Genomic DNA, 25589 nt, shown 5'->3' with positions numbered 1-25589 from the left:
AGGATGGGGACCGTACCTGAAAGGTGGGAGGCCCAGGGCCAGGCTGCTGAGTCAGAACCCTGGTGTGCTGGCCCTCCCAGTGCCCTTGGGGAGCCACCGCCTCTCTCTGTGGTTCCTCATCTGGGAAACAGTGCTCTGGGCAGTGCCTATGTGGCAGGATTGCTGGGAGGGTAAATGAGTTAATTTACAGAGTTTAGATGGCCACCGTCCAATAAAATAGCCATTTAACCACATGGAGCTATTTAGATGAAAATAAATTAAAATCTTCTAGTCCTCAATCACAGTGGTCCTAGTCCTCAATCACACCGGTCCCATTTCAGTGCTTGACAGCCACGTGTGGACATAACACACTTCCATCACCGCGCGATCTCTATGGAAGGTGCTGGTTTAGATGGTTCCTGGCACACAGTTACACGCTCCCGAGGTGTGAGCTCTTAGAGCTGCACGCGCGGAGCCCAGCACGGACACAGAGCAGGTGTTCAATAATTATTTATTGGGGGAAAAAAGACTGAACCCCAGACCCCAGCTTAAAGCATCCCCACCCCCTACACACACCAGACTCTCGGAACCCACGCAGACTGCAACACCAGATGTGCTTAGCCACAGAGGCGACGCCCCAGGGTCCCCTCGGCCTCTGCCGCCCATGCCCCCGGGAGAGCAGAAGGCATCTAGTAGAAATCCTCTGGCTCGGAGTCCGGCTCTGCGCCGTGCTGGTTCTGAATCTGACTTTGCTTCCTGTACAGACAGGCCACCTGAGGCGAGAGCGGGGTGGGGGCGGCTCAGAAGGCCTGGGGCTAACCCTCCCCTCCCCTGCCCCCTGGAGCCTGCCGTCCCGCTCCCGGGCCGCACCTGCGCACTGGTGGTGGCCTGCTCCGGCTTCTTGTCCTCCCGGACGCGCAGAAACCGCGGGAAGCGCAGGGAGATGCCCTTCTCGCCGTCCACCTGGCGGAGGCGACAGAGCGGGTCGGGGCCCTGCGCGGGTCCAGCCCGCAGTCCGCGACTCCCCACCCAAAGCCTCCTCCTTAACCCTCCTCCTGCACCTCTGGCCTCAGTTTCCTGATCCGAACAATGCAGCTGAGCAAACGGCCGTCGTACAAATTAAAGGAGGTAATTGCGTGCGGGGGACCGATGACTGGCGGCTGAGCGCTGAACGCCCGCTGCCGCGGCTGCTCTTACGCTGCTGCCATCGCTATCAGCGCCCGGAGGCCGGACAGCACAGGGTCCGCGTGTGGATTCTAGAACCAGACTGTGGGATTCAAACCCCAGCTCCCAGCTCTCAAGAGCCACGTCAGCCCGGGGCCAGTTCCACCCCCGGGGCTCTATGTCCCCATCTGTAAAACGGGGACGCTCAGTGTTTTTGTGACAATGACAAGCGTGAACGAGTGACGTGTCTGCTTAACATAAATGCTTGGTCAACACTGCTCCCATCACCCTTGTGTCCAGGGGACCCCGACTTCCTGATGTGGAGCACGAGTGAGGAATTTCAAGAAGGAAATCAGATTTTAAAAAAATATGAGTTCTGCCTTGGCAGGGGAGTCTGCTGCTAATCAGAACAGCACGTGCTAGATTTTTGAAGGATCAGAAAAATCTCAGAGGAAGTGCATTTTTAATTGAAGATTTCCCGTTCTTTGGAAGTGAGAGCTAAGAGCTGCCCGAGTGCTGGTCGCGGGGTAGTGGTTCCCCGGGACCCTGATCCGCTAGCTGGTGTTGAGGACTGAACCACTAGGGAGAGAAATTGGCCAAGGAATTTTAAAACTTGGTAGCGTGAACATTAACTACAGGTGACAAAGAAATGCGGTAGTTGATATAAATGCTCAGCAGGAAGTGTCTGAAGTTTTCACTTCAAAGAACTGTTTTCAAAAATTACTTACAAGCTGAATGTGAGATTATAATGTGTAAGAAACCAGCTTCACTGTTTTCTTTCTACTCCTGGGGAACTTCTTTTCTTTCCTTTTTCTTAATGAGAATGTGACCCTATAATCTGAAACCCCCAAAAAACGCAAGCTCGAGTTTTCCTAGTCATCACCAGGAAGTGCAGACGTGGGCTCCAAGATCCCCTCCTCACCGTCCCCGCCCCCCAGTCCCCTCCAGTCCCCTTGTTACTCACCAGGCCCCGGGCAGCGGGGTAGATGGGGGAGAGGGAGAGGTCAGCGCACTTGACCTCCCACACGGCGCTGGGGTCCAGCCAGTGGTCGGGGGCCACGGCGCCATCTGCCCGGACGTAGGGGCGCGGGGCGGGCAGCACCAGGGCCTGCGGTCAGTGCGGGAATGAGGAAGAGAGAGTCTCAGATCTCAAAGTCAAGGCTGAGCGCTGGAGGGTTGGGGAGTGAGGAAGACGGGGAAAGGGGAGGGACCCTTCCAAGTACGAAGTGGTGGTGAGGGAAACAGGAGGAGGTGGGGAAAAGGCAAAAACTCCTGGAGCTGTGACAAGAAACTAGACAGAGCAAGTCACAGCTGACATACAGTGCACACCCCAAATACCTGGGGCCAGGACAGCAGACACTCCCAGGTACTAGGGGACCACTGGCCTCCTGAGGATGAACTCAGGGAGCCAGCCCCAGTGCCCTGCCCAGAGCCTGGCCCCCCTGCGGCCGCGGGGCAGAGCCCGGGCAGATGAGGCTCCCTGACCAGCGCTCTGGCGGGCAGCTGAGACCTGACCCTAGACGTCCCGGACTCCAAAGGCCGCTCCACTGCCCGCTGCCCCTTGTCAGGACCCGGCCCACGCCCTGAGGCTCGGTGGAGGGTGGGAGCCCCGTGCCCGCGGAGGGAGGGCTGTGAGAGGTGGCGAGGTCTCCACCGCGGCCGTCGCCGCCCACCTGGAGGCTCTGGTGATGCTCTTCCAGCTCTTCGTCACTGAAGCCAGTCCCCAGCTGCAAGGAGGACAGGTGGATCAGCAGCGCGGCGCTTCCTCCCTGCTCCTGCCCGAGGAGCCCCACCCAGCTCCAGCCTAACCGGTACCCACAGAAACCCCAGGGGAAGGGCCAGGGGCACCGGGCATCCAACCAGTCCCTCACCGACCCTGGATGGGAAGCGACTCTCCCAGCTGCCCGCCCTGCTCCTTCTGCTCCGTGTCTCCCGGGCCCAGGAACTCGCTCCCTCGGGCCGCCCACATCCCACCTGCCCCGTGACTGTATCACCTCCAAGCTTAACACTGTCAACGGCTTTCCTCCGCCTACCAAAGAGTAAAAGCTTTATAAAAAATACTGTTCCGTGCCCCACACACTTGTGGCAAGATGGACACCTTCAAACAAGCCATACGAAATTTCAACCAGAAGCCCTGTTTGTATTCAGAGTCCTAAAAACTTTTCTCACCTTTGTCCTGGCAACAGGTCCTTAAAAAATCTACTCTAAATAATGTAAAATGGTGACAGATCGGTGCCCAAAGATATCTGAATTGTAAAATCACCTCTATCACAGATTACACGGGTCGATGTATGTACAATGCTGACTTATTTGTATGAAAAAAGCTGGCAACAACTTAACTATCGCCAGGGAGCCGCTTCAGGACACTGGGGCACGTCTACTTGGAAACCTTCATGTGAGCTTCAAGTCACATTTATAAAAGCCCTGAATGGCAAGTGAAAACACTAACATTTCTTACCACGATACTACTTACATACATTTGATAACATTTAAAGTATTTATATGGCAAAAAAAAAGCAGAAGATTACTCATCTAGAAAGATCAGAAGTTGGTAAAAATACAAAGAAAACATCCCCTCAAATGTTACTAGCAGTTTCCTCCGGGCAGTGGAATTATGGGTGACTGTTTTTTTCTGTTTCTTTAGCAAAAGCCCCAAATTTGTTCAATCAGTGATGTGGGAAGCTTAAAGCAGAAACAAAACCACTCCGTTTTCCAGGCTCCCTCGCAGATGCGGTGGGCCACTGAGCAAAGTTCTGACTAAGGCGATTTAAGAAAAAGTTGCTCTCTGGCTGAGGCTGCCCCAAGTGGTCCTCGGCCTCTCCTGCCCATGGGCCTTCCTTCCTCCTTCCTGCTGTTTGGAGCATGCCTAGCCACGATGGCTGGAGCCCCTGCAGCCACATTGTGAAGAGAAGGCCAGAAGCTCATGACAAAACCCGTTCTGGGGAAAGAGGAGCCTGGGTCCATAATGACCCTGGAGTGCTGCCTGCCCTCCTCTGGAATTCTATTTCCATGAGAGAAAAAGAAATCCTTCTCTCATTGAAGCTACCATTTTCTGCCTCTGCAGCACTCAACTCCTAACTGACTCAGCTTTCTTACACTTTTTAGAGTGACCCATTTCTCTCTACATTGAAGTAAGAGTTACTCATAAAATCAGAAAAAGCACATGAGAACTAGAAGTAATCCTTGGCAGGGAAGACCTGTGAGCCTCTCGGTCCGGGCCCTCCCCAGGTTGGGCGAGTCTCCCTCCCGCCTGCCCTGCAGTCAGCCAGCCCCGGCCCCGGCACCTTGCATATGGCCTGCAGCTCCTCGCTCTCCTCGTCATAGGAGGCCAGCAAGAAGCCCCCGTACCGGCCGGCCCGCTTTCCCCGGCCCAGGTAGGCGCCGATCACCACGAGGTCCAGGGTGTCGCCCACGCCATCAAGGTAGTCCTTCTTCAGCTGGGAGGAGGGGAGGCAGGAGATGAGGGTGGGGGTGCGGCAGCGTGGCCCCCACTGCTGGAGGGGAAGCGGCGGAGGGAGGAAGGGCTGGGAGAAAAAGCTGAGGACAGTCCCTAGGAGGACATTGGACAGGGAATGGGTTTCTTGGCTGAAAGAGCTAATGAGAAAGAGGCAACTAGAATGGGGAGGCTAGGCGGGACGGAGGGGACAGGTGAGACGTGGAGACCTCGGGGTCACCCGGACCCCCCTTTCCTTTGGCGTGGAGGGATGCTCCACTCCCTCCTTCATGTGGAGGACATCTGTCCACATGACTGTGCTGACTGTGTGCCTGGCAGGAGCGCAGCCTCAGGGGTACAACAGTGACTATCTCCTAAGATAGGAAAGGTTCGGACCCGCACGGCTGTTTACAGTCTGGTTGGGGAGGCAGACTATAAACAACTAAAAGCAGCAAGGCAACCCAGTCAGCAGGTCTGGCCCGGCCGGCTCCCAGCTCTCTCCTGCTCGGGTCTGCTGGCCCCCTCCTCACCGCCCCCTCTCTGCTCAGGCCTCCATCACCTCTTACCTCCTGCCCGCCTGCTCCCACCCTGCCCAGCAGCCCACCCCCGGCCACCATCCACAGAGCCACCACCACAGGACCTGTGCAAAATGACAACCAGACCACGCGACTTCTGTCTTAAAAAACCAACCCCCCTACCCTGGCTTCCTGAAACCCTTAGAAGAAAACTCAGTTTTATTTTACTATAGCCTCCACCACGCTGTGCGATCTGTGACCTGCTCTCTGCCCTGAACTCACCTCACACCTCCATTGTTCTCGACCCCTGCACGTGCTGAGCTTGTTTCTACCTCAGGGCCTTTGCACTTGCCACCTCCTCTGCCTGATCTTCGTGTGACTGACCACTTCCTGTTGTCCCTGTCTTGACCCAGACATCGCCTCTGGAGAGGCTTTTCCCAAGTGCCCACAGTGTGGTGGGCCCTTGCTGGCCCCGAGTGGACGTGCTTTCTTCACGGAGCTCATTACTCCATGACTTTATTCCATTTGTGTCCTGACTTGGAAGGCCTCACCTGACATGGAAGGCAAGTTCCAAGGGAACAGAAAGTTCCTCGGGCTCCCTCATCCCGGCACCTGGGGCACCTAGCTGGGGCTTCTCCACCAGTCCTTGGGGAATTTGTGCCAGAAGGAAGAGGAGCTGGGGCTGGCTGCACTGGGGGGAGGGAGGGATCGAGACAAGGGCTCCTGAGCTACAACTGGGTGAGGTGCGGAGCCCAGGCACCGACTGCCCGGCAGGGACAGGCCTCCCGGACCCGAGCTGAGCAGGAAGGCGGGTCTTCGGGGGGCGGCACCTTGAGCCAGTTGTGTGATCTCTTGGCGATCTCGTAGGTGGCATCGGTGTCCAGGGTCTTCACCATCAGCCCCTCGCATGAGTCTGAGGGAGACATGAGAGGCCTGTGGAGGGCCGGCTACCCCCTGCCCCCAACACAGGCAGGAGTCTGGTCCGATACGGCGAGGGTGAGGCGGGGTCAGTGCAGATGGCACAGAGGGTAGGACCTTGGCAGAGAGAAGAGCAGGGCCCTCACCTTTCACTGACTGCTCCAGGAACTCAGCGATCTGCTCCGTGTCCTTGGTGTCCAGGGAGGTGGCGAAGACAAACTCGCCCTCGGTCTCCACGAAGTTCTCCCGGAGCAGCTGGCGGCGTCGGGAGAGGGGCTCACGTACCAGGGACTGCGGGGCAGGCCAAGAGGATGGGATGTCACCATGGAAACAAAGAGAAGGAGCCCCAATCCCAGGAGGAACCCGAAGCGGACGGGTCACAAGTCACGCAGCTTATGGAAATGAGTGTGAAGAAGGGCCTTGTTTTATATTTCCTTGAATTCTTTCACATCTGTCTTAATAGGGGCCAGACTCTCATCTCTGTGTCTGCCATCAGACACTGCAGTACACTGTTTCGGGTGCAGTCGGAGAGAAAATCCACCTTTCACAGACGTGGAGGAGTCGGAAAAGGGAGGGCCTCAGGGACCGCGCTTTGAGAACCTCTACCCAAGCGTGGCCTCGCAGCTGAGTGACATGGCAGAGTCGGACACAAAACTCAGACCTCTGACTCCCAAGCGCTCACCCCCTGCCCGCCCTGTCATCGCCCAGCTGCCCGAGCTCTGATGCTGGAACTCACCTCTCCATTGAGGTAGATGAGGTCGAAGGCGTACAAACACACCTGCACCTGGATCTCCGCTGCGTCCACCTCCTGGGTCGGGGCAGATGGAGACCAGGAGAGGGGGAAGATGAGACGGGCCTGGCTGGGTCTCCTCCCGTCATGCCTGAGGCAGACACCCCTGTCCCCGACCGCTTGTCCCTTCTCCCCAGCTGACAGGCTGCACACTGGTGAGGGAGGCAACGCTGCCGGCCACAGACACCGAACTGTGATGGCTCTCAGCTAATCCTGACCACCTCATTCCCCTTTGCTAGAAAATTGCTCTCTCAGCCACCCTTGCAGCTAATGGGGGTGAAATGACACAGTTTTGGCCAGTGAGAGGAAAGAAGTTTGCTGGGGTGCGGGTTGTGGGGGCTCCTGGAACAGATCTTCTTTCATAATAAAACGATGTAGAAAAGGAGTCTTTTCTCCCTTCCTACTTGACGTGCTAGGAGGAGACTGTGATGGCTGGAGCTGTGGCAGCCATGCTGTAAAAGGCTGAGAGAACTGCATCCCAACTGACACTCTCTCTAGGATTGGGTAGGACTGGGCAGAAGATAAGGGAGTAGGGGACCACGGCAGGTAGCAGACTGGGGCAGAGGCTACCTTGCGTTTGCGGGTGGTGAGCACTTGGAATGGCTGGATCTGCTTCTTTTCCCGGTCCCAAGCCACGGCTTCAGTGTCCAGAATGAAGGATGTGACTGATGGGAGTTTAATCTGAAAGGTGAAGAGGGAGACCCAGGGCTGGTGAGAGGTGGTGGACGAGATCAAAAGACACAGGGAAACAAATACCCTTTGTCCTGCAGCTCTGAAGGTCCACTGACATCTGATGTCAGAGAGACATATATGAACACAGACCCCTTTTTTCATTCCCCACTGAGAGAGGAAAAATACTAAGTTTTCTGAGGACTTACTATTTGGTCCCCCAAGCTGGAAACCCAGAAGCTTCTGTCATCTTCCCCTTCCTCCCACTTCACATTCAGTTCCCCAGTGAGCTTGTCAGTTTCTCCTCCAAAATCTCTAAGCCATCCACTTTTCATCAGCTTACTGGGCCCAGTCCAGCCTAAGCAACAGCATCCTACTGGTCTCCCAGCTCCTGCACTGACCCTGTTTAATCCACTCTCATCACAGCAGCCTGGGTGCTTTTGGCAAAACCCAAATCTGTTTATTCCTACATCACACAGCTCCCCAAGGCTATAGCAGCTCTCCGTGGTCAGCCCCTGGCCCTCCCTCACCTCACCTGGCCCCTTGGAATCACTCTCTGCACCCCAACACACTAGCGTCTCTATTTCAGTAGGCTGTATCCCCCCCCCTTCAACCACAGGACCTTTGCACATGCCATTTACTCTAGCATGCCTGTCCCTTTCCTTCACCTCCACTGTAAAGACTTCCCTTCCCTCAAAGGAACACTGCTGTCCAGCTCCAGCGGCACCACTCACACTGTCTCCTGGGGCTACGCAAGGTGACCGCCCTGCTTTCCTGGCATCGAGTCTCAGTTGAGCTTGATTCTTGTAACGGCTCATAGAACGCTGGACGTTTTTTTTAGAGCCCAATCTCCACATACACTTAGAAAGGCAACAGCAGGACTCCAATGAGACCTGCTGTCCCGCTGTCTCTGTTAAACCCCCAGCCTCCAGCACACGGCTCAGCACAGAGCAGATGTCCAATGAACACCTGGTGAATGAGTGAGTGAAAGAAGCCAGATACTAAAGAGCCTGTGCTGTGTGATGCCACCCACAGGAAGCTCTGGCACAGGAAAACTAACTTGCCCCAATGACAAAGCGGATCTGTGGTCGCTGCCTCTGGGAGATGAGGGTGGGGGTAGGGAGAGGGGCCTGCCTGGCAAGGGGCACGAGGAAACATTTCAGAGCAAGGAAAATACTAAAATGTTTTCTATGTTGATGACATGGCTGTATGAACCTGTCAAAACTCAACACTTAAAGTCAGAACCATTTATGGAAACTACGTCTTAATAAAAGGGATTTAAAACAGGAGCCCCACTAATGCCTGTGCTGTGCGGTACCCTTGTCCTCGCTGCTCAAGGAAAGAGCTGGTTTCTCATTCAGTTAGGGGCAGGCGAGGAGACTGCTCTTTGGCTGAGGACCCCTGAAACAGGCCCAAGACCCCCTCAGGAGCAGAGACGCCCCCAGCTCCCGGGCTCCTTGAAGCCCGGCCCTTAGGCTGTGGGGCCGATCTGCAGGCTGACCCCTCCGCCCTCGTCCCAGACCCTCTCCCTGTCAGAGTGAGGCTCTCCCGGCATCCGCTGCACCGGGGTGGCCGTGGCACCCAGTGCTGGACAGGGACCCCAAGCTGGAGTTGGCCAGGGGTGGTGGGAGGTATATAGGAAAGCGTTAACTTTCCTTGTGGGAGGGGACAGAAGCCGGAACCCCTTTGCTGGCTGTCTGTTCAGAAGCGTGGCAGCCACTTGGAGACTATAGGGGACAAGCGTGAGGATGAAAAGGCAGCCAGCCAAGGACGGCAGGGGACGGAGAACTGAGCTGGGTTTGGGGGGAGATCGGCCTCCGCAGAGCCAGCCTCGGGCCATCCGCCTCCAGATTTCTTTGAGGAAGAACACCTGCAGGTGTTCTGTCATCTGCAGCCAAATGCACTCCGCCCTCCTCTCAGTGAGCGCCCGGCTGCGCCAAGCTGGCCCGGCCCGGCCTGTTCTCTGCAGCCCCACCCAAGTCAAAGCCGCGGCAGACACCCACCTTCGGGACGCGGCTGATGACGTCGGGGTACCTTCCCGTGTTGTCCTCCTGATTCCTGCTGAAGATCCTCACCTCCCCACCTTCCAGAAGGTGGATCTGTGGCAGCGGGGGAGGAGAGAGGAGCTCAGAGCCCAGCCTGTCCCTGAGGTCCCCTCTTTTCTCTTCTTGACCCCCCTTTTCACTGGCAGAAGGTTCCAAGAGTTCTGGAGGAAGGACTGGGGCAGAGACCTGAGTGAATGATCTCCTTGGTTCAAACAACATCTCCCACCTGTTTCCGGAAGCCCCTGCCCCCTCTTCCTCATCTCTGACCTGCCCTTCTCCCCCTGCAAGCATGGGTGCTCTGCTGTGAGTGTGTATTTTGATTTGTCTCAATGTTGTTATGCTGTAAATATCATTCTGGTTTCCATGATTTTAATTTATTTGTTTTAATACATTTGGTCACAGTCCTTGAGCATCTATATGCCATCCTACATGTATATTAATTTTTTTTAACAAGGTCATGGGGATTGAACACAGAACCTGGAGTGTGCTGAGCACGCGCTCTACCACTGAGCTATTACCCATCCCTCTACTTACACATAATGATCCCAAGAGATAGTTGTGTGTGTACGATGTAGACACGTGACTTTAAATATACATATATTTTAATTCGTTGTCACCACTGTAAATCATTTTGTTCATTTTTTTTCAGGGCTATTTCAAAGATCCATCTATGATGCCATGTCGATCAAATCCACTACGTGTAACTGTCTCAAAGCACCACAGTGGGGCGCCCACCCCTAGGCGATGAACACAGACGTGCCCACTCACCCCCCGAGCCAGGACAGAAGAGCCACCAGGAGCACTCTACTAGATCAGACCAGACATGTCTCCCGCACTGAGGGTCATGCCAGCACCAGTTATTATGAACACACCCACCAGCAGGACACCAGTGCAACCCACATTTCTTGAGTGCCCGCTGCTGTGGGTCAGGATTTCGACGATGTTATCAAGAAAAATCAATTTTCAGAGAAGCCAGTCAGGCCGCTATGACCACACCACTGCAAGGAGGCGGGAACTAAAGCCTCAAGAGATGGGCAAGGTCAGACGGGCAGTCAGAGCAGAGGCTGGCCTTGAGCTGAGATCCGAGGGACCCCCTCCCCCGCTCCAGGGTGCTTCCCTTTCTGCTGAAGGGCCACGTGCCCCGCCTTACCTGGGCCCTCTGTCCATCGTATTTGTACTCGCAGGTGAAAGCTGCCTCCTCGAAGCGTTTCAGGACCTCGCCGACGCCCCGGGTGGGGTGGGCCAACATTGGTTTCAGGGGGATCCCTGGGAGGGGAGGAGAGAGCGGGTTCCGTTATACAGGGGCAGAGCGGGGGCAGTGGAGACTGCTAATTACACACAGGAGTGACGCGTGCAACGCTTGGGTCATGTCATCACAAGGAACCTGGCCACCCCCTTTTCCCTCTTCTCAAAAACTAGAACAGAGACACTAGCTGTGTCTGACCACGCACATCAGGGGACAACCTCGGGGGGATGAAATGGCGAGGCAGATGGAAGTTGGGTGGGTGATGCCTGGACCCCAGCGCGTACCCTCCTGGGCTGCCTGCCTCCCTCTGGACTCTAAGGGACAAAAGAAAGACATTGTGTCTGGCCTGACCCAGTGCCTTCTGGGGCGTCTTTGTCCTGGCAGCTCTAACACGGAACGGGGAACTCCGAGGAGAAAAAGAACGGCTTTCAGCCTGGGAACAGGACTCGACTTGGGAGGAGAGGACTCTCCGGCTTCTCAGAGGGGTGTTATTTGAGCAGGAGGAGCCTGGAGGCGGGCTGGCCCCCAGCGAGGCTGCGGTCAGGCTCCGGAGGGGCCCGAGGGGGCGCGTACCTGGGCTCAGCCTGCAGTGCTCCGGGAGCTGCTCCAGGCCATGCGCCAGCAGCACAGGGACGATCCGGTCCAGATCTGGCACCTCGCTGGGGTGGGAGCAAGAATAAGGAGAGAGGGGTCTTTCTGTAACTCTGCTCCCTGGCTGCAAGATTCACTTCTGCCTGTCACCTCATCCTGGGGCCTGCTGCCTATCTCCCACTCCCTCTGTCACCCTGTTTCTGTCACCGTCCTCCCTCAGTGTCACTACACATCACTCTGGCTCCATCTCCCTCAATCTGGGCCTGCCATCACCCGCCACCTGTCACCATGAGACCAGTGATTCCCCACCTGGACTACACGTCAGAACCACTCAAAGACGTGACAGAAAAGTGTTTCTTCAAGGCCAGCCTCCGCCTCCAGAGATCCTGGTTTCACTGGTCTGGGGCAGGCCTGAGAGCGCTAGTCTGTCGGTCCCCACGCAGGGGTAGAGTTAAGGCCGCCCTGGCCCCAGGGGCTCTGTGGGGCTGTTCCCCTTGGCCTTGTGTGCCCAGCACAGCGGGTGCAGCCCAGAGAGGTGCCCCATGGGCCCTTGTGGAGCTGCTCATCAGCCCTCCTGCCTCCGACAGTCTCTCTGGGCAGTCACCGTCCCGCTGTCGCGGGCCCTGGGCTCTCTCCGGAGCCCTCCCTGTCACTCCACAAATGCCCTCTCTGGGATTCTCACGACCTCTCACTGTGTGTCAGTCACCAGCCTTTCTGGGTCCCATGGCCTTTCCACACATACAGTCCTGTCTGGAACCTGGAAACCTCCCGATGCTGTCTGCTCTCCTCCACTGCCAGCGCCTCTGCCTCTCCCTGTCCCTGTGTCACCATCCCTTCACTGCTCCACTTCCCTATGTGCAGCACCCATCTTGTCTGGATCCCCACCCCATGCTCTCTTACCAGCCCAACACTGGTCAAGAATGCTTGCAGCCCCTCTCACATCACCCCTGACCCCTCGTGCCCCACCCACCATCCCATATGCTCCACCCACCAGCCCCGGCTCTACCCACGCTCGGGTCTCACCAGAACGTCTGTTTCAGCATCATGCCTTGCTCCTCCAGCCACGTCTTTCTGGCCTCTGCTGTCTTGCCCTTCCCAGCATCCACCACGGCCGGGGGGAATTCTAAGACAAGGCCCAAAGGAAGAGGCTTTGGGATGGGCCCAGCTCCCCCCAGGGTCCACAGTAGGTAGTGGCTGCCATGGACAAGTTTCTCAGGGCAGAGGAGCCTGGAGTGGCAGCGGGAGGCGGGAACCACATTGGGGACCAGCCACAGGGGCTCACCTTGGCCAGGGGGTGTAAGGCTCACGGCCTGGGCGAGGGCGGCCAGCACTGACTGCTCTGCCAGTCCGAGGCGCAGGCGTCCGCTCAGGGCTCTGGGGAGATAGCAGGTGACGGGGAGCGGGCTGGTCGGCCCTGGACCCTCGTGCCCTCCACCCCTTGCTCCTGCCTCCCCCAGTCTCCCCCATCTCGACCCTCCCCTCAAAACTAGAACAACTTTCAGACCCTGAAGGGATCTGAGATCACACAGCCCCACTGAACAGGGGAAACTAAGGCTGGTCAGTAACAGTGATGACCACTGGCAGGGCCTGTGGGCAGAACTGGGGGCCTTGCCAGCATCTCCACCTCTCCCCTCAGCTGCCCTGAGAAAGCAGTGCAGCTCGGGGAAGGTGAGGCAGGGCAGAGCCGAGCCTGGAACTGGAACATGGCCTGTCCCAGGGGTGCCTGAGCATGATGGTCCAGAACCTGTCCAGTGACTGAGGGAGGGTAACCTCCCTGTGCCTCTATCACTGTCATGGCAACCATTTGGCTCCGTGCTTGCTGCCCCTACTCGGGCCAAGGCAGACATCACTAATCCATCTTGGCTCTCTACTCCCGTGAGCCCCAGACCCTTTCCCGGACTGCACTACTGAGCAAGGGAGCTGGTCCATGAAAGAAAACCTATGTTCCCATCCCGCCCCCTCGGGACCTGGGCTTCTCGCCCCCACTGTTCTCATCAAGGGTGGTCAGGGCGCTGGCAGTGATCCGGCTGCCAGTCCCTCCCTGCTTTCAGCTCTCCTCACCGGCCCACACACTCACCTGGCGATGAACCGAGCTTCTGAGTGGCGGCAGGCAACAAAGAGGCCTTTGATGATGTCCATCTTCTTGGTTGTGGACTGAAGAGAGAGAGGACCAGCAGTCAGTGCCTGGGGGTGAAGGCAGGGGAGGGGCCACACCACCCTGCCGGCCACACTGCCAGGGGAGCTGCCACCCTTGGGATACCTGCCTCTCATTTCACGCTGCAGTAACAAGCTCACTCTCCTCCCCGCCTCCCTCCGCAGCTTTATCAGCACGCATTTATGGGGTCCTAACACCTGGCAGGCACTAGATCGGGGCTGGAATCTCAGGGGGGGTTCCTGCAATTTTTAGAGCGGCAGGAAAGGCAGCTCTGATCACGCGAGCAGGGCTGACACGATCCAGCTCTCAGCAGTCTAACCAGAAAGAAGCCTTCTTGCCACTCGCCGGGCTTCGGGCCCCCTGGGTGAAGAGCGGAGGGTCTGGGGCATGGGGTGAGCCGCCCCGTCCCACTCACTGCATTGCCGGCCAGCTGGGCGATGTCCCGGAACTTGGCGAAGACGCCGGCGGCGGTCAGGGCGGGCGGGGGCAGCATGAGTCTCTGCGTGCTGCGGCTGCTCTCGGCCACCAGCCCCACGTCGCCCTTCTCTGTGGCCTCAGCCCGGACCGACTCCAGCTGCCGACCTGGGGGTTCGGGGGTGGGGGTGGGGAGCAGAGAGAGCAGGTGCTGAGGACGAGGAGGGGTGTGGCTGCGCATCTGCCCGAGAGATGATCTCACTTGCGAGATCATCTCCCCAAGATCTGGGCCGCGCGCATGCTCCTGGCGAGCCCAGTTCCTGACGTGCTACCGGATGACATCCTCTAGGACCTCTGCTACCTCCATAAGCCTTCACCTTCCGTCCCAGCCCCCTGCCCTGCTCTTTGCCTACAGCATCTTTCCCTGTGACCTCAGTCTCAGCGTCCCCAGTCATGCGCTCTGCCGGCACCCTGCCAGTCAGTCTGTCCCATCAGGCTCTCCAACACCCCTCTTCCCCGCACCGCTCCGTCATCTCCCAGATGCTCCTGGCCTCTCTCCCTCCTCCCTCAAGCTCCCCTCTTGTTGGCCTTCCACCACAGCCCAGGTCTCACCTGTGGCCTGGGCCACTGCCTTGAGAAGGATGCCGTCACCAATGCCCAGCTCCAGGCCCTGCTGGGGCGGCCCCAGGCGGTTGAGGCTGAGGTAGAGGACGGGGAGGAGGTCTGGAGGTGACAGGGCCACCACGGAGCGCAGCAAGTTGCTCAGTGTCTCCACCATGCGGAGCCTAGTGGGGAGAGGGATGGGGGTGAGACCACCCTGCATTTCCGGGTCAAGGTCAGGGGGAGTGGGGAGATAAAAGGAATCTGGAAAAGAGACAGGAAAAGGCTCAGGACCAGACCGGGTGTGTGACCTGAGCAGAGACACAATCACAGACCGCTGGAGGGGGAGGACTCCACCTGACAAAGCGATGACGAAGACAGTGACCCAGTGACCATCATCTACAGAGAAATAACCACCGATGCGGACGGATCATTTTCCAGGCACGGGTTTTAAGCCCTCGGCAGCATTCCCTAACTCCCTGAATTCTCACACCTCCCCAAGTCAGGTATTATTATTCCATTTCACAGATGAAAAAACTGAGGCACAGCAGGACTATGTAACTTGCCCAAGGTCACAGAGCTCGTAAGTACCAAACCAAGCCCGTCTGCTCGAGGACCTGCGCTCCCAGCTCCCAAGCTGTGCTGCCTCTAAAAATAAAATATTTCTGTCTGTGTCACAGCAACTGTGGAAACGTCTGGGTTTACTGTTGGCAAACTTGGAGGGCCTCACTGAAAAGACAAGCTCTGTGTTTCTTAAGAAGTCCTGTTAACAAAGGCAGAAGCGATGTGAGAAACACAGGATCACCACGGACTTAACTGTGACGGGGAAGACCCGGCACCAGACGCTGCGGTGGACGGAGCAGCATCCCCACTCATGTCCACACAGGAACTCAGAGGGGGGCCTTAACTGGAAACAAGGTCTCGGCGGGTGTAACTCAGGTAAGACCAAGGCGAGATCATCCTGGATTAGGGCGGGCCCTGAGTTTGATTTGAGTCCTTATAAAATACAGAAGACACACTCCTGTTGTTGGAAGCTACCGGGTCTGCGGTCATTTGGGTCGGCAGTCCTAGGACACTCACTCAGAGGCCAGAATTAGCGGGCGAGAGCTTGAGGAGAGAGTCCTTGCAGAGACTCAAAGAGCATCCCAACAAGACACCTGGGAAACTCACAGAGGGAAGCTCGGCAAATGGACGGTGGAGATGCCTGGACGATGGTCCCAGAGCCGTGTCACCCAGGGGCACGAGCTCTGAAAGGAGGCTGTGAGAAAGCACCTCCCGACGGAAGACGCATCGCCTCCCGAAGAAACAGCAAAGCTGAACAAGAGACATTCTCTGAAATTGCTGGACTCCTCACGAGTGTCGAGGTGAGGAAGGATAAAGACAGAGGAACTGTCGGGGAGGAAGGAGATGAGAGGTGGGACAGCTAAACTCAGTGGATCCTGGCCTTGCACGCAAAGAAGCTAGCAAAATCCAAACGGTCTGTAGATTCCCGACAGGCACGGACAGCCGGCCGACATGGAGCGCCAGCTGTACCCTGCCACTTTATGCAGGGGACTTGACACCCCCAGACTTTGGCATCCGCAGGGGGTTATGGACTCAATTCCCCATGGACACAGAGGGACGACTGTACTGACGTTAACGTCCTGGTTTTGGTCTGTCTCCTATGTTGATGTAAGATGTGAACACGAGAGGAAGTAGGTCAGGGTGGATGGGGACACTCTGTACTATTTCTGCACTTTTCCTGTAAGTCTAAAATTATTTCCATAGAGTTTAAAAAAATTTTAAACCCTCTGATTTCAGATGATGGGGTTTGAACAGTCTCCCGCAGTTCTCCTGAGCCAAGGGATTTTGGACAGTCTCTCCTGAAACTAAATGCCACACCATGTCACTTTTTCACTTCACAGTTCTCACAGCAACCTTGAGACAGATAATCAAGACTTTACTAGTGAGAGACCACAGCTCAGAGAGGTCAGGCCGCCTACCTGCTGTCACACAGCCAGGAAGAAGCAGAGTGGGGCCCACTCCCAGACCTGTCGGGACCCAGGGCAGGGCTTTGGCTCATCGGACCTCACTCCGCAGCCCTTGTGAGCCCCTCAGCCTGGCATCCAAGGCCCTTCCTGCGCCCCTGGTGCCCTGCGATTCCGTTGTAGGGTTTACGCCCCAGGTGAGGTTACTCCACATTCACCAAGACACACATTTGCAAGAATAATGTGTCAGGGATAGTCTAAATGTTGGAGAAGTGAAAAAGAACGTGTGAAATGTGAAAATGAAGGGACAGCACCAAGCAGTTCAAACAAGCTGAGATCTGCTTAAAGTAAAGTGAAGAGAGCCTCTGAAAACAGCAACAGTAGGAGCAGAGGAGGCAGACCCCACAATAACCCTGACATCAACTAAATGCACAGGGGGAGTGGGGGCGGGGGAGACAAGGAGAAAAGCCTGGGGATGGGGTGGGAGGGGGAGGACCAGGTCTGGGCAGGCCCAGAGCCTCACTGGGAGTGGAGTTCTCACTACAAACAAGACCTGGACTTCTTCACACAGGCTGAGAAAGGTCAGCAAGGCTGTGGCCACTTCTGATTTCTTAGGGTAGATTAAGTTTCCGCCATCAGGAGGTGGAGGCTGTTTTCCCATCCCCAGAATCTGGGCTCACCCTCACGCCTTCCTCTGACTAACAAACGAGGCAGAAATGATGGCATGGTCCCTCCGAGCCTGGGCCTCCACAGGGCCCGTGGCTGCTCCTGTGGTCTGTGATCTTGGGCGTGAGGGTGAGGATGAGGGTGCGAGAGAAGAGAGGTCAGAAGGGTTAAGCAGCTGGAGGCACAGGGACCGGCAGAGGGACAGAGCCGGAGTCTCCGCCCCTCCCGCCCACGCCAGGCAGGCTTGGTTAATTACCGAGCAGAAACCTCCTCGATCTTCTCAAAGGTCCGGGCCACGGCCAGGTAAGGGACCCTTGGGGAGGAAAAGAGACACAAGAGTGGTGTGCACACGCACGCTGCCCCTCCTGCCTCCCCACACCTCCCTGGGGACAGCCTTGCTGGTCTCCCAGAGCACATCCGCAACTCTGCTGCCCATTGCCCAGGGTTTCCTCTCTGTGCCCTCCAGTGCTGCCCACCGTGTCCCCAAAACACGGAAGGGAGAGATTGGACAGTTTCCTCCCCCTGCGGCCACCAGTAGAGGGCCTCCTGCAGTGACAGGGGCTGAAGGAGGACAATCTGGGGAGGAAGAAGCCTCACTTCTGGCCTGGCTTCCAGCAGGCGTCTTCAATGGGATGGTAGTTGTTCTTGGCCGGGTTGTAGCTGGGTGGGTCCAGGTGTCTGTGGAGGGAACAGTGGTATTACAGGGGAGATGCCGAGGTCAATGCGAAGTCATTCCTCCAGCTAACATTTATTGAGCACTTACTAAGTGCCAGGTCCTAGTGAAGGAAAATAATTTGCTAACCTGGAGCTCACAAGCTGGTGGAGAGTCAGGGAAAACAAACCAACAAAACAAAAGCAAAGAAATAATTTCAGGTATTAAAAAATATTTCAGAGAACAAAACAAAGCCAAGTAGAGGAAGAAAGTGGGATGGTACGTGCTACTTCAGAGGGTGGCTGGGGAAGCCCAGAGAGGAGGCGTTTGGGCAGAGTGACGTGAGGGAGGGCACAGGGCATCAGAGAGAAGAGCATTCCAGGCGAGGGCACCGCTCCTAGTGCAGCCTCGAGCTAAAGTGTGCCACTCACAGTAATCTCACTAGTGAGGTCTCAACTAGGGTGCAAAACTGATGTTAAGAATCCCTGAAGACCTAAACAAGCAATTCTCCAAGGAAGACATACAAATGACCAACAGGCACATGAAAAAAATGCTCAATATCACTAATTATCAGAGAAATGCAAATCAAAACTACAATGAGGTATCACCTCGCACCAGTCAGAATGGCCATCATTCAAAAGCCCACAAATGACAAATGCTAGAGAGGCTGTGAAGAAAGGGGAACCCTCCTACACTGCTGGTGGGAATGCAGTTTGGTGCAGCCACTGTGGAAAACAGTGTGGAGATTCCTCAAAAGACTAAAAATAGACCTATCATATGACCCAGCAATTCCACTCCTGGGCATGTATCCAGATGGAACCCTAATTCAAAAAGACACCCGCACAACAGTGTTCACAGTAGCACTATTTACGACAGCCAAGACATGGAAACAACCTAAATGTCCACTGACAGATGACTGGATAAAGAAGTCGTGGTATATTTATACAATGGAATACTACTCAGCCATAAAAATGATGAAATAATTTCATTTGCAGCAACATGGATGTCCCTGGAGAATATCAGTCTAAGTGAAGTAAGCCAGAAAGAGAAAGAAGAATACCATATGATACCACTCATATGTGGAATTAAAAAAAAAAAAAGACAAATGAACTTATATATAAAACAGGAACAGACTCACAGACACAGAATACAGACTTGTGCTTGCCAGGGGGTAGGCGGGTGGGAAGGGATAAACTGGGAGTTCAAAATTTGCAGATACCAACTGGTAAATACAAAATAGATAAACAAGTTTATACTGTATAGCACAGGGAAATATATTCAATATCTTGTAGTAGCTTATGGTGAAAAAGAATATGGAAATGAATATATGTATATCCATGTATGACATTGTGTTGTACACCAGAAATTGACACAACATTGTAAACTGACTAAAAAGAATCCCTGAAACATTACGATTGGAAGAATTAAATCTTGATCAGGAAATTGCGAAGCTGAAAGAACTGGTGGTGTTTGTCTGCCTGTTTCGGAGGCCCACCTACAACCAGATCGGGAAATCCCGGACCCAGAGCGTTACTCTTTTCAATCCACTGTCCTCTCTGCTGGGCAGCAGATACTGACTCACCCCTTGGCTGCCTCCTTTCTTACAGAGCCAGGTCCCTCTTCTTCAGCTTCCTTTTTGACTGCCGGCTTTCGGGGGGCTGGGAATGAAGCCAGGAAACTGTGGGTCCTTCCTCCTTCCGATAGCCCCCACCTGCTGACCCCTCTCCAGCCAGCATCACCCCAATGCTCGGGGAGACGGCGATATGGCAGGAGAGGCCAGTCAGACTTTCTCACCTGCAGGAGGGCAGGAGGGATTCCTGTCTCTGGACGAAGACCCCCCTTCTCTTCCCTATGCTACCCGGAGTGAGGGAGAGAAACTCACAGAAGAAACTGCTGAGTGTCTTGGCAGCTGGGCGGGGAGGCTGTGTCTGGCCGTCCTCCTGTGGTCCCTGCTTCGTTGCCATCTCAGGCTTGCAAACACTTTCTGTCGGGGGCTCGGCTTCTAAAGCAGGAGGGGTCAGACCCTGAGACTTTTCTTTTTTAATCCCCGTCATTCTGACCCTACAGATGGAAAACATCACCAACTCTGCCCTTTTCCTTTCCACAGTATCGGCTTTGAGCCTCTTGGGCCCGATGCTTCAGTGCTAACGAACGGAATTCTAGCATCTGGCCTGACACTGGAGACTGACGGATAGTGGTAAAAAGAAATACCGGCCCTGTAAGCACTGTAAGAAGGAAAGGGTCCTGCTGCTCCTGCAGATGCAGAACGTCAGACAGGATTCTGCATCCTGAAGGTGTCCCCACTGCGTTCTTTCTACCACGGGAGTCTCTGGACGCCGGGACTACGTGGGTTGTTCTCTGGCCCGTGAGGGCAGGCCCAACCTCCAAGATCTTGCTCCTCAGCCTGGCTTTCTAACTTTAAAAAAACCACTGCTCAGTTAATAACACTGAGTGCCCATGATGTCTGGAAGATATATTCTGTGGGAGGATCACAACAGTAAAAACAGTCACAGTAATAGAACCCATGATTTCCCTAGAATTTGCATTTAAACAACACATTTGAGGATCTTATATAAGGCTTAGCTCATCTAGGTCTTACTTAAATTCCCTGTCTTCCAAAGACCTCTGACCCCAAAACCAGAGAGATGGGGCTGCAGGAAGAAGAGCATCAGAAACTCACCGGGGGTCTCTCGGGGTCTGGGGGGCGTCGTGGGCTGCTCCTTCGCATCTGCCTCCTCCTTTTTGCCCACTTCAGGCTCCGTGAGGCTTTCCAATGGGGTCTCTAGTTCTGCTGACAGGCAGAAAAGTCAGACGGCAGGAAGTCACTATGACCCCTCAAGGGCATTTCAATTCCCAAGGCACTGATCCCATTTGTTCTGCACTGGGCTGACTGGACTGTAAAGTGACAGGGGGGTGAGAGCCCGCTCCTGGGTTCCTCTGGGGTGACCAACCCCAGTGTTCGCCCGTACAGCTAGGAAATAGAGAGGGCCAGTCTTCCCTTATAAACCATTATTTCAGAATGATTCACCGCGAAATAGACTTGGAAGGGGTTCAATATGCAAATGAGAAACTTCTTAGAGATAAACATAAAGCTTTATTTTAAAGCTATTATTAAGTAATAATAAAAACTGCATCAACTAACTTAAGAAAAAAAATCTGCCTTCGTAGAAAGAAACCACCCACCACCACGCCCCCAGATACAGACAATGGCTAAAACTGCACGATCGACAGTAAAATTTGTACCAAATGTTTTTTGGGGGGAGAGGTGATTATTTATTATTACTACTTTTTAAAATGGGGTTATTTAAAATTTTTTTAATTAACTAGTTATCGGGGGGGGGGGTAAGTAGGTTTACTTATTTATTTTTTAATGGAGGTGCTGGGGATTGAAACCAGGACCTCGTGCACGCTAGGCGTGCAATCTACCACTGAGCTATATCCTCCCCCTAAAATTTGTTACTGATTGAAAACGGCCAACAGGAAATCAGATCTCCACCAAATTCAAATCTTCCTTGGGAAAGAGGAGCTTAATAAGGACCTTTTATTAAACACACACACAAACCAACAGTGGCAAAGGCTACAAGCCTTCTGATCTCATGCAGGCCTAGATGATCAGCGGCTCGGGACTTCCTGGCTGTGCTTCCCCGAGTGCACCAAGATTCAGGGAAGCCACGGGGACACAGCAGGATATCTGACATTTTCAAGGGAGACCAGTGACATCTGTTGGACACCATATAAACAACTAGCTTCAGGTAGTCTAATCACAATTAGATCACTTTTCTTTGCAATTCCTGACGCTATCTTTCTGCAAAGCTGGGTACTCGGCGTGACAAAAAACCAAGCAGTGCACAAAAATCAACACAGAGCAGGAAGTGAGCATGGCGGTTCTCAACTGGATTCCAAAGTTTGAGAAACTGTGCAGTGCCCAGGTGACATTCTATTAGTAAGTAATTGTGATTATTTAAGAATAAGAATATTTAAGATCAAACAGCATTTTTCCTTTCCATGTATGTGTATTATTTTCTCAAATGCCCAAGTTGCTAGAACATAAATGGTTGTTTGGACGTAACTTAATAAATGGAACAGTGAAGGCACTGGCCTTGGGGCACCATGAAAAAAATCACTAAGACACAAAGGGCACTGGAAGGTTGGGAACTTCTCTGCTTTCTGGTAAAATTTACAATAAAAACAAACCATGTAAAGGAAAGTGTTTTCCATACAATAAACATAAAAATAGAAGAGAAAACCAGGAAACTGTGTATGCATTAACACTGAAGGAAGATGGCCAAACGAATACACTCCAAAAAGCTTTGCTAACAAAAATCCCCATGTTGGGGTGTGGGACTCTGGCGGACAAGTATGGATTCTTGGACAGAGGCATCAAATCAGTGGGGTCCTCACACTCTGTCCTCTTAGACAGGCCCCCATCCTTCCAGGACCCCTGCCCCAGAGTCTCTGTTTCCCTTCCTCCCCCGCCCGACCCCCCATGCCTCACCTTTGTCCTCCTTCTTCTTCTTGGCTTCTGTGACCTTGTCCTTGCTCTGCTCTTCCAGGACTTCCAGAAATGTCCGTTTAGGAACCTGCTTCCGGGCTGGGAAGGCGAAGGGCTCAGTGTGAGCTATTCGCTGGCCCACCGGCCCCAGTGAGCTCAGACTCCGTGGTGATGGGGCTCCCGAGAAGGCCCTAGGCCCCTGTCCCCCTTGCCTGCCCACAGCCACTGCCCCGGCGCAGGCCTCGTCCTTCAGGCTTCACTGCTCCCTGGCTGTGTGTCCATGAGTGGGTCACTTAATCTCTCTGTGCCTCGCCCTCCCTTACCGCAGGATGGGCACAGTCCCACCAAGGGAACAATGTTATACCATGATGGACCATGCTTGGCCCAGGACCAGACTCCAGCAGATGCGCCCGGTGCCCCGCCTGCATCCCTAGGGTCTTACCATCTCTGTGGGGCCCAGACAGCTTTTCCGGATCCTTGGAAGTCCGGAAGCAGCAGGGAATCAAGGCCCTGGGAGGGGCCCTCAGCCAGTGACTGATGGAGTCGGGGTAACAACACCCCGGCTCCTCGTGCCTGCGTGGACAACGCTGAGGCCCAGAGCCTCCTCACCCACTGAGCTCCAGCTGCTCACAGCTGCCTCCCCGTCCCAGAGTCCCTCCCCGTCTGTGCTCTCCGCACTTCCCAAAGAGACGGCTCACACTTGAATTCTTGTTTCAGAGCTTCAGGGCCTGCTTCTAGAAGACGCCAAACCAAGCTACTGACACACGGTGAGGAACACACTAAGAGGCGGCTGTCATCATTTTCATCCTCTCTCACCTTCTCCCTGGTCTCCCGGACCCCAGTGGCTCCTGCACACGGCCCCCGAGCCACCTTCTGCCAGCCACGGCGGGCCGCGGCCCTCCCCTCCTCCCACCGCACTCCAGGATGAAGTCACTTGTTAGCCACCCTGTCCTCTCCAACCTCTCCCCGCCGAACCCTGTGATCTTCCTACATGACAGTCCCCTTTATTTCCCAATATCGCTCAACTGCTGTTGTTCCCAAACACACCAGGCCATGTCACACCTCTGCGTCTTCACACCCGCTGTTCAGTGGCCTTCTGAGACAAGGGTCAGATGTCACTGCCTCTAAAAGGAATTCCCTGACACCGCCCCCTCCCAGGGCCAAGCTCAGTGTCGGCCCTGAGCTGCCGGCAGGGCCTGAGCCGCTCCGCTATCCCATTATGACCACCTCTCCCGCAGTGGCCCTGCCAGCTTGCAGCCCTCCCAGGGCTCCCAGCTCCCCCAGGGCAAGACCCAGGCGCAGCCCCGCACGCCAGGCCCCTTGGGAGCTGGTGCCTGCTGCCCTCTCTGCCTCGTGTCTCCCACACACTACCCACAAACGCTCCCTACTCCTCAAATCGCACTTGATTCTCCAGAACACTGAGGTGATGGGGTTCCGCGACGTGCCGCGCTGTTCCCTCCCTGAGGCCTCTGCACAGTGCACCCCGAGGTATTTGCACGTGTCCTTCTCGGCTGCAACACTTCCCAGCTGCCCTTTCTTAATGCAGCCAACCCTAAGCCATCTTCCACGACTCAGCCCTGACATCACCTCCTGCGGGCTGGCTCAACCCTGAGCTCCGCCTGCGCCTGGTATCACCACTACTATTTCTCACACCAGCCCCACCCCATGGAAATACAGGGTGAGCCACCTACATCTTAAACTTCCTAGTAGTTACATTGAGAAAAAGGGAAAAAACCAAGTGAGCTTAGTTTTCATAATACAGTTTCCCTGAACCCAATATATCCAAAATATTATGACTCCAACATGTTTTGAACATTAAAAGACGTTATTAACATTCTTTTTTTATGCTAAGTCTTCAAAATCTGATGCACTTACAAGGACATCTCAACTAGGGGCTCAATTTTCATCAGAATTACTCCATCTGCATTTAGAGTTCATAGAATTTACCATGAAAAGGGAGACTCACTTATCCAAGTTGTTCCAAATGTACCTGGAAGTCTCTAATAACAGAATTCAGCATTGCTTTCAAATTTAAATGAGACAGCATTACAAATTCAGTTCCTCAGTCACACCCAAACGGTTCAGGGCCTCAGTGAGTCACATCACCCTGCATCACTTGGGGGTCGCTCCGAGCCTCTACAAAATCTCCCCAAGCTCCCTGGGCACAGAGACACCCCTCCTCAGGCTGGCATTCACAGACCTTCTCCAGTCTCACGGCTGGCTGTCCCCAACCTTGTGCTCTGAGGACCAGCACACCAACCCACTTGCAGCCCCAAAGGGCTTTCTCAACTCGCACTCCCCCTGCCTGGAACTCCTCCCTTCTTGGTCCCTGTTTTTGTCCTTCAGGGCTCAGCTGGGCTAAGCTCTCTTCTACAAGTCCCCCTCGAGTCATGACCCCTCCCCTGTGCTCCCACAGTGAATTCCATCACTGCACATAATCACAATTAAAGCAACAGACATTTACAGAACACTCACTATGGGCCAAGCCCAGTTCCAAGCACTTCACACGTGTTCACTTTTAATCCTCCCCACACTTCTATGTGGTAGGTGCTGTAATTATCATCTGTTTTACAGATAAAGCTCAGAGAAGGTAAGTCCTTTGCCCCAGGTCACACAGCCAGTGGATGGTGGAGCCGTGCTCTTTACCACAAGACTAAGCTCAGAGCTGTCGTGAGGGTGGCCGGATGACACAGAAACCCAAGGGCGGACAAAGTCAGGCAACTGAAGGGGCAGGGCTGGGGGGTCATTACCTGTGCGACGCTTTGGGATCGCCGGTGGGGAGAGGACTGCTGGAGAGGTGTTGGAGAGGGAAGGGCTCTTGGGAAGTGTGACAGGATGGGGAGGGGAGTTCTGTGGAGAGTCTGGTGCAGGCTTCTGGAAGGGGTGAGAAAGAGCAATTCTTGAGTGAGGGGAAGAAGGAGGGAGCACTCAGCTAAGTCATCTTCCAAACACTTGAGACTACAGAGGGACTTAGCCCCAGTTCAGGCCTCATCCCCTCTTACCTGGGCCATCACTCTACCCACCTGCATAGTGTCATAGTCCCAGATGTCCCTATCATGGACCCCAATAACAATTCTTTTTCTAAAGTTACAGAATCTTTGATTTTTAGCTAGGCATGATATAGACATTTTCCAGGGTGCCTTGCAGGTAGGTGTGGCCAAGAGCCCTAGGTCTACATGATGCAATGTAAGGGGAGATAATGTACACTTCCCTTGGTTCAAATAACATTCAGTTAAGGGCAAGTGGGGTGCCCAGCTCTTCCCACTGGTTGAATGTGGGTATTCACTTGGACA

At 54.7% G+C, this 25589-nt stretch overlaps 1 protein-coding gene across 4 annotated transcripts in view; it reads right to left on the bottom strand.

Annotated features, from left to right (window-relative positions):
* Window positions 1-473: 473 nt before the first annotated feature.
* Window positions 474-25589, bottom strand: part of LIG1 (DNA ligase 1) — a 37062-nt gene continuing 11946 nt past the window's right edge. For 2 of the 4 annotated variants that reach the window (XM_072966753.1, XM_072966755.1), the window contains 24 exons: window positions 25047-25170; window positions 22300-22395; window positions 20485-20595; window positions 19687-19806; window positions 19387-19462; window positions 17750-17830; window positions 17409-17465; window positions 14532-14704; window positions 13921-14087; window positions 13428-13504; window positions 12633-12724; window positions 12374-12473; window positions 11333-11418; window positions 10664-10779; window positions 9472-9567; window positions 7370-7480; window positions 6746-6817; window positions 6156-6300; window positions 5922-6004; window positions 4428-4580; window positions 2817-2870; window positions 2108-2251; window positions 850-942; window positions 474-752 (listed from right to left, as the gene is read on the bottom strand). In XM_072966753.1, the coding sequence (XP_072822854.1) occupies window positions 669-752; window positions 850-942; window positions 2108-2251; window positions 2817-2870; window positions 4428-4580; window positions 5922-6004; window positions 6156-6300; window positions 6746-6817; window positions 7370-7480; window positions 9472-9567; window positions 10664-10779; window positions 11333-11418; window positions 12374-12473; window positions 12633-12724; window positions 13428-13504; window positions 13921-14087; window positions 14532-14704; window positions 17409-17465; window positions 17750-17830; window positions 19387-19462; window positions 19687-19806; window positions 20485-20595; window positions 22300-22395; window positions 25047-25170 (2511 nt within the window). In that variant the 3' untranslated portion in view covers window positions 474-668. The remainder of the gene's footprint in view (window positions 753-849; window positions 943-2107; window positions 2252-2816; window positions 2871-4427; window positions 4581-5921; window positions 6005-6155; window positions 6301-6745; window positions 6818-7369; window positions 7481-9471; window positions 9568-10663; window positions 10780-11332; window positions 11419-12373; window positions 12474-12632; window positions 12725-13427; window positions 13505-13920; window positions 14088-14531; window positions 14705-17408; window positions 17466-17749; window positions 17831-19386; window positions 19463-19686; window positions 19807-20484; window positions 20596-22299; window positions 22396-25046; window positions 25171-25589) is intronic. The other 2 variants (XM_072966754.1, XM_072966756.1) reach the window with 1 other exon arrangement.

The sequence above is a fragment of the Vicugna pacos genome, chromosome 9 (assembly GCF_048564905.1).
Source record: "Vicugna pacos chromosome 9, VicPac4, whole genome shotgun sequence".
Lineage (NCBI taxonomy): Eukaryota > Metazoa > Chordata > Mammalia > Artiodactyla > Camelidae > Vicugna > Vicugna pacos.
This window is presented reverse-complemented; position numbering and strand designations above follow the sequence as displayed.